At 38.5% G+C, this 6,190-nt stretch overlaps 1 protein-coding gene across 1 annotated transcript; it reads right to left on the bottom strand.

Moving 5' to 3' along the window:
- Positions 1 to 740: 740 nt before the first annotated feature.
- Positions 741 to 2,270, bottom strand: LOC120107163 (pentatricopeptide repeat-containing protein At4g18840-like). Its single transcript, XM_039120339.1, has one exon. The coding sequence runs from the start codon at positions 2,268 to 2,270 to the stop codon at positions 741 to 743; it is 1,530 nt and encodes a 509-aa protein (XP_038976267.1).
- Between the last annotated feature and the right edge of the window lie 3,920 nt (positions 2,271 to 6,190).

Here is a 6,190-nt window from a genome sequence, read left to right as displayed (position 1 = left end):
CAAACTATACAGAGAGAAATTTATTTTATTGTGAGAATATCCATAATATGACCATGCTTACATTGCATATGTAAAGAAAGGCATAAAAATGTCTGGAGATGTGCTTTTCGGAAAAGATGCTTGTGGCCTCCCTATCACTCATAAGAATCAATAGATGCCCCTCTATAATGCATTAACTAACGAAATCAAAGATCACACAATGTTCAGAATACAATTCTCAACTAGCTAGAATATATAAAAAAGATAATGGCAGAGGTATCAAATGACCTCCACTGCTGTTATTTGATATTATTGCCAACTAACTTACTGAATTCATCTAGAATTTATTACAGAAAGGATAAAATAACCTTGTATGCTATCAAAACAGAATATATATACACTAACCATTGTGTGATTACCTCACATATACAATTGCAAACACTGCATGCATGGTTGATCTTCTACACCATCCTGGGCTGGTAGAGACAAGGTTGAGCTAATTATGGACTCGATGTGCAGCTCTGCAGAGCGAAAAAAATTTGCAAGGTCTTTTTAATGTAAAATTAGTTGTATATACAGTGAAACCTCTTTAGTTTGATCAACTGACATGTTAAATTTGTGCACCCATAAATGGTATGTCTTGGAAAAGGCTTGGATCCCCCACTAAAATAGTTAGTTTTGATAAATAGCCCGGAATACCTCAAATCCATTGCACAGCCAGGTTATGTATCGCTATAGATAAGCTTGGTATTAGGATATGGTCAATCGCCCACAAAGAACTCATGAATGGCTCCGTCGACTTCAATTGTGCTACAACCTGGTTCCTTTTTAACTCCCTGCACCTTCATCATCTCCCTCAGCATCCTTGCATCCTCCCATCTGCCCAACAATGCATAAACATTCGACAATTGAATGTAACAAGAGCTATCAAAAGGACTCAACTCCAAGAGCTGCTTTGCTGCTATCTCTGCCAACTCAAGATCCCCATGTTCCCTGCAAGCACTCAAAAGTGACCTCCAAAGCACTGGTGCATCCTTGACTGGTGCTCTCCTTAAGAGCTCCTCAGCCGCCACCAAAAGCCCAGCTCGGCCAAGCAAATCAACCATACACCCATAATGCTCTATTTCTGGCTCAATTCCATATACCCGAGCCATGTCATTGAAAATCCGGCAGCCTTCATTCAACAATCCCTCATGGCTACAAGCAGAGAGCACATTCACAAAAGTCACACCATTGGGCACCAAACCATTTCTTGGCATCTCCTCAAAGAGCCTCAATGCATGCTCCCCTAACCCATGGCTACTTAAACCATCTATCATTGCATTCCATGTACTAACATCCTTCTTAGAAGTGTTGTTAAACACCTGCAAAGCCTTCTCTATGCTTCCACACTTTGAATACATGTCGACAAGCGCGGTCGCTAAAAACCCCTTGATCTCGATCCCATTTTTATCAACATAAGCTCGAATCCACTCGCCCTGTCCCAGAGATCCAACTCGAGCACATGCTGACAACACATTCACGAAAGTGCATTCGTCCGGCCACACATTGCCATACTGCATCTCTTGAAAGAGTGAAATCACTTCATCGAAACGACCTGTGCGGGCACACCCCGTGATCATGGCATTCCATGAGACAATATCTCTGACAGGCATCAAATTGAAAAGTTCCCTAGATTGGTCTACCAGTCCAAGATTCGAATAGCCCGAGATCATGAAGTTCCAAGTCTCCACATTCCTCTCAGACATTTTATCGAACAACTTGCGTGCTCGACCAACCAAGCCATGGGTTACAAAGGCATTAATCATAGCATTCCAGGAGATTACATCTTTCTGAGGCATTCTAGCAAACAGCTTGAGTGCCTCTGCCGTAAGTCCATTGATAGCGTAGGTGTGGAGTAGTGTGTTAAGGACGAAGATGTCGGACCCGAACCCGGTTTTGAGGATCCGGGCGTGGATCTGGAAGGCTTCGGGAAGGGCCGCGCAGGCCTTGAGGACAAAGGGAAATGTGTATTTATCGGGTCGGGTGGGGGAGTGGAGCATCCGATAGAAGAGCTGGAGGGCGGGCGCCGGGTCCGGCGCGCGGGCATGGGCCCGGATCATAGAGTTCCAGGCGAAGGAGGTTGGGGCGGGGAGGCGGGAGAAGAGGGAGTCGGCATAGGCGAGAGCTGGGAGCTCGTCGGTGGCGACGGCGGAGGAGAGAAGTCGGGCAGCGGCCGCCGGAGAGTGGATGAGGCCGGTCTTGATCATGTGGGCGTGGGACTGGTGGACCTCGGAGAGGTTGGTCGCCATGTCCGTGAAGGAGAGGATGGAGGGAGGCGGCAGAGGAGTGGCGGACATGGCGGTCGGCGACGGCGGAGGACGGGATTCACGTGGATAGTCTGGTGGAGTGTGACGGCGTCGTTCTATAACAGAGCCCTCATGGGCATTTCCGCAAATATCATAAGATATCTTCTACCTAAATGATATGATGATAATAATAAAGAATGTAATATATATTTATATCATGTTCTTAAGAAGTAACTTATCTTTAAGTTTTTGCAATTGAGAGAAACAAATTTGAGAATCGAGAAAAGTATGGTATTGGAGATTGAATGTGCCTATACCACTTGGTAGTCCCATCTTTTTTTTTCTTCTTTTTCTTCTTCAATATTTCTCAAGAAAATTTGTTAAAAGGGAACTCTGCGCGCGCGTGAGAGAGAGAGAGAGAGAGAGAGGGAGAGAGACTTGAGAAAAGTAACTAACATCATAATAGTTGCTATTTTTTTCTTATTTTATATTATAATATAGTTTATAATATTATTATTTTATAACTAAATAGTAATAAAGATGAACTTCTCTTTAAGTTTTGCAATTGAGAGAAACAAATTTCAGAATTGAGAAAAATAAAGTATTAGAGATTGATTATGCCTTAACCACTTGGTAGTTTCATCTTTTTCCTTCTTTTCTTCTTCATTTTTTCTCAAAAAAAATTGTTGAAGAGGAGCCGTGAGAGAGAGAGAGGATGACACTTGAGAGAAATAAATAACATTATAATGGTTGTTATTTTTTTTTCTTATTTTATATATTACATATATTATATATATATATATATATAGTTTATAATAATATTATTTTATAACTAAATAGTAATGATGATGAACAAGTGGTTAAGTCATTGAGAGACATAAAATTAAGAATTGAGAAAAATAAGATGTTGGAGATTCATTGTGCCTTAACCACTTGGTAGTCTATTTTCTTATTCAATATTTTTTCAAAAAAATTTGTTGAAGGTAACTCCGTGTTTGTCAGAGAGAGGATAAGACTTGAGAGAAATAAATAACATTATAATGGTTGTTATTTTTTTCTTATTTTATATATACATACATATATATATATATATAGTTTATAATATTATTATTTTATAACTAAATAGTAGTGATGATGAACTTACCTTTAAGTCTTTGTAATTGGGAGACATAAATTTAAGAATTGAGAAAAATAAGATGTTGGAGATTGATGGTGCCTTAACTACTTGGTTGTCCCATCTTTTTTCTTCTTTTCTTCTTCAATTTTTCTTAAGAAAATTTGTTGAAAAGGAGTTGTGAGAGGGAAAGGATGAGACTTGAGAGAAATAAATAACATTATAATGATTGTTATTTTTTTATTTTATATATACATATATATATATATAGTTTATAATATTATTATTTTACAACTAAATAGTAGTGATGATGAACTTACCTTTAAGTCTTTGCAATTGAGAGACGTAAATTTAAGAATTGAGAAAAATAGGATGTTGGAGATTGATGGTGCCTTAACTAGTTGGTTGTCCCATCTTTTTTCTTCTTTTCTTCTTCAAGTTTTCTCAAGAAAATTTGTTGAAGAGGAGTTGTGAGAGGGAAAGGATGAGACTTGAGAGAAATAAATAGCATTATAATGATTGTTATTTTTTTTATTTTATATATACACATATATATATAGTTTATAATATTAATTATTATTTTATAACTAAAATCGTACTTGACCCTTTTATATCTTGTTGCATGAGAATTCTCTTGTCCATTTAACAAAATACTACTTTCGATCCAAAATCGATGAGAGGATGATTGATCACCAAACAACATGTCCTTTTTTTTTTTTATAATCTCAAGTAATTAAGCAGGAAATTTTGAATGGTTTGTTTTTTAAAAAATAAAAGAGAATTTACAGGATCAGCTTGCCGAATCCAAAGTCCATTGTAGCGACAGCCAATGACTTGGTCAAACAGCTGTCTCCAATTTACCATTAATCCTGCAACCAATCTGTCAGGGTCTGAAAGGCTTTCGTGGTTCAAAAAGCTTGGATGATACCAACAAAAGTTGGCTGCGAAATGTTGCTCGTGGGGTCCATCATAGAACGACTTCCACAGCTAAGAGTGGCTGCAGTTGACTCGAAAGTCCATCTCCCACTACCTCCATCCATAGAAACTTAAACGAAAGAGACCAATAACTAGCTACAGAAAAGAGAAGAAGAGAGAAAAAAATATACTCTATACAGTATGCACCATGTAGGTGTATATACTACAAATTATAGCCGCTCGTTTCTGTAAGTCTTATTCATCAAGCGCTCATTTCAGTATAAGACTACATGAATGAGCAATCGTGATTATCGGTGTGCATGGCCACGTGGTGCATGTAGTATAGAATAAGAGAGAGAGAGAGATTACCCTTGACTTAAAGACTTCTGTTTGGAGAGTATAATTAATGAGGGCGGCACTAGAAGGTCAAGAAATACGAAGAGCTCTAACCATTGTTTCTAGATTTCAGAAAATATCTAGAAATGGTATCTTGACTCACTGCCGTCCTCTAATGATAGCCAATGGTTAGAGCTCGAAACAATGGACCACAGCGTGGCCTACACCATCAATAACAAATTAACAAAATCTAGTGGATGAATGGTGAATGGAAGACTCAGTCTTCAAAGATCATTAGTGGAGTCTATTAGTATGATGATTTAAATCGCTGTCATCCCATCCATTCATCCGCTGATTGTGGCATCGAGGAAGCTAAGTGAGGTCAGTCAATAAGATGGATTACAGCAATGAGGAGGGACACCATTGGAGACTTGGAAATGGGATACAAATCATTATGGAGGGTTGGCTTGCATTTGTGATGCTTGCTGCCGTTAGTAAGAAAGTAGAATGTGAGGTCATGGGGCATTTTACTATGTGCTGAGGTGGCTTGGAAGTTAAAAAGAAGACAAGGAATTGAACAACGTTTTAGGATGCAGACAACGCCGGCAGCTTCCAGAGGTTACAAGGGCTTGCAGGTCATGATATAGTCGTTGCCTGAAGAGAAAAATAAAATGTTGAAGGGTTTCCATGAATGAATGTTGGACTGCTGGCTTCTGGTCGTTGGTAGAAACTCTACTCTCCAATTCTAAAAGAAAAGCCAGGTTTTTACCAGTCTGGGTCAAGGCCGGGGGGTGGGGGGGCGGGTCCAAGCTTCTCATAGACCGGACACAATCACTAACTCCATTCTAATGGTTGAACTTGGAGAGGAAATAACAAATGGTGGAATATTTTCCAAGTTATGTCATGGCCCTTCGACTGGTCAAAATATCTTGGCCCCTCATCTTTGGTGCTAATGATGATACTTCATTATATTCTTTATCTTATAATTTGTTCATGCACCAAGATTAGCAGCTTAAGAAACGTTACCTGCCTGCCTGCTGCTGCTGCTGCTGCAATTAGTATACGTATTAATAAACTGGTGAGCAAAAGTTTTGTATTAAAGAACATAGGGTTTGCAGAATAAATCCACTTTATTTTCATATTTTTCATGCAAAGATGGATTACTAGTTTGATTTTCTTGAAATGGACTGTGTTAGACTTGATCATTATCATTATTTTCCTACCTCAAAGGATGCATAAATTTTGGAATACAAAATTTTGCCATGAGTGTGCAGGAATATAATGATCGAATAATTCATTACTGCTAATTGATGCAAAGATAGAAGGGCAAATGACCTATTTTTGAAAAAAAAAAATAAATATTTTACCTAGCTGAATTCAAAAAAAAAAAAAAAAAGTAGGGCCCAAGGAGTAGGGGGTGTCAAAACCATAACATGAAGTTACCCAAAAGAAGGCTCGGTGATTTGAACATGGTATTATAGGTGCACATTTAGGATTCAATCATGGACTAGAAGAACAAATATGAGAAAAGAATAGGTGGTGTACATTTATACAACAG

Source organism: Phoenix dactylifera, unplaced genomic scaffold (genome assembly GCF_009389715.1).
Source record: "Phoenix dactylifera cultivar Barhee BC4 unplaced genomic scaffold, palm_55x_up_171113_PBpolish2nd_filt_p 000780F, whole genome shotgun sequence".
In the NCBI taxonomy this organism is placed as follows: domain Eukaryota; kingdom Viridiplantae; phylum Streptophyta; class Magnoliopsida; order Arecales; family Arecaceae; genus Phoenix; species Phoenix dactylifera.
Note: the sequence above shows the minus strand (reverse complement) of the source record. Positions and strands in the feature narration are given on the sequence as shown.

Excerpts from the sequence above, each read along its gene's own strand:
- LOC120107163 (XM_039120339.1), bottom strand. The coding sequence starts at position 2,270 with ATGGCGACCAACCTCTCCGAGGTCCACCAGTCCCACGCCCACATGATC.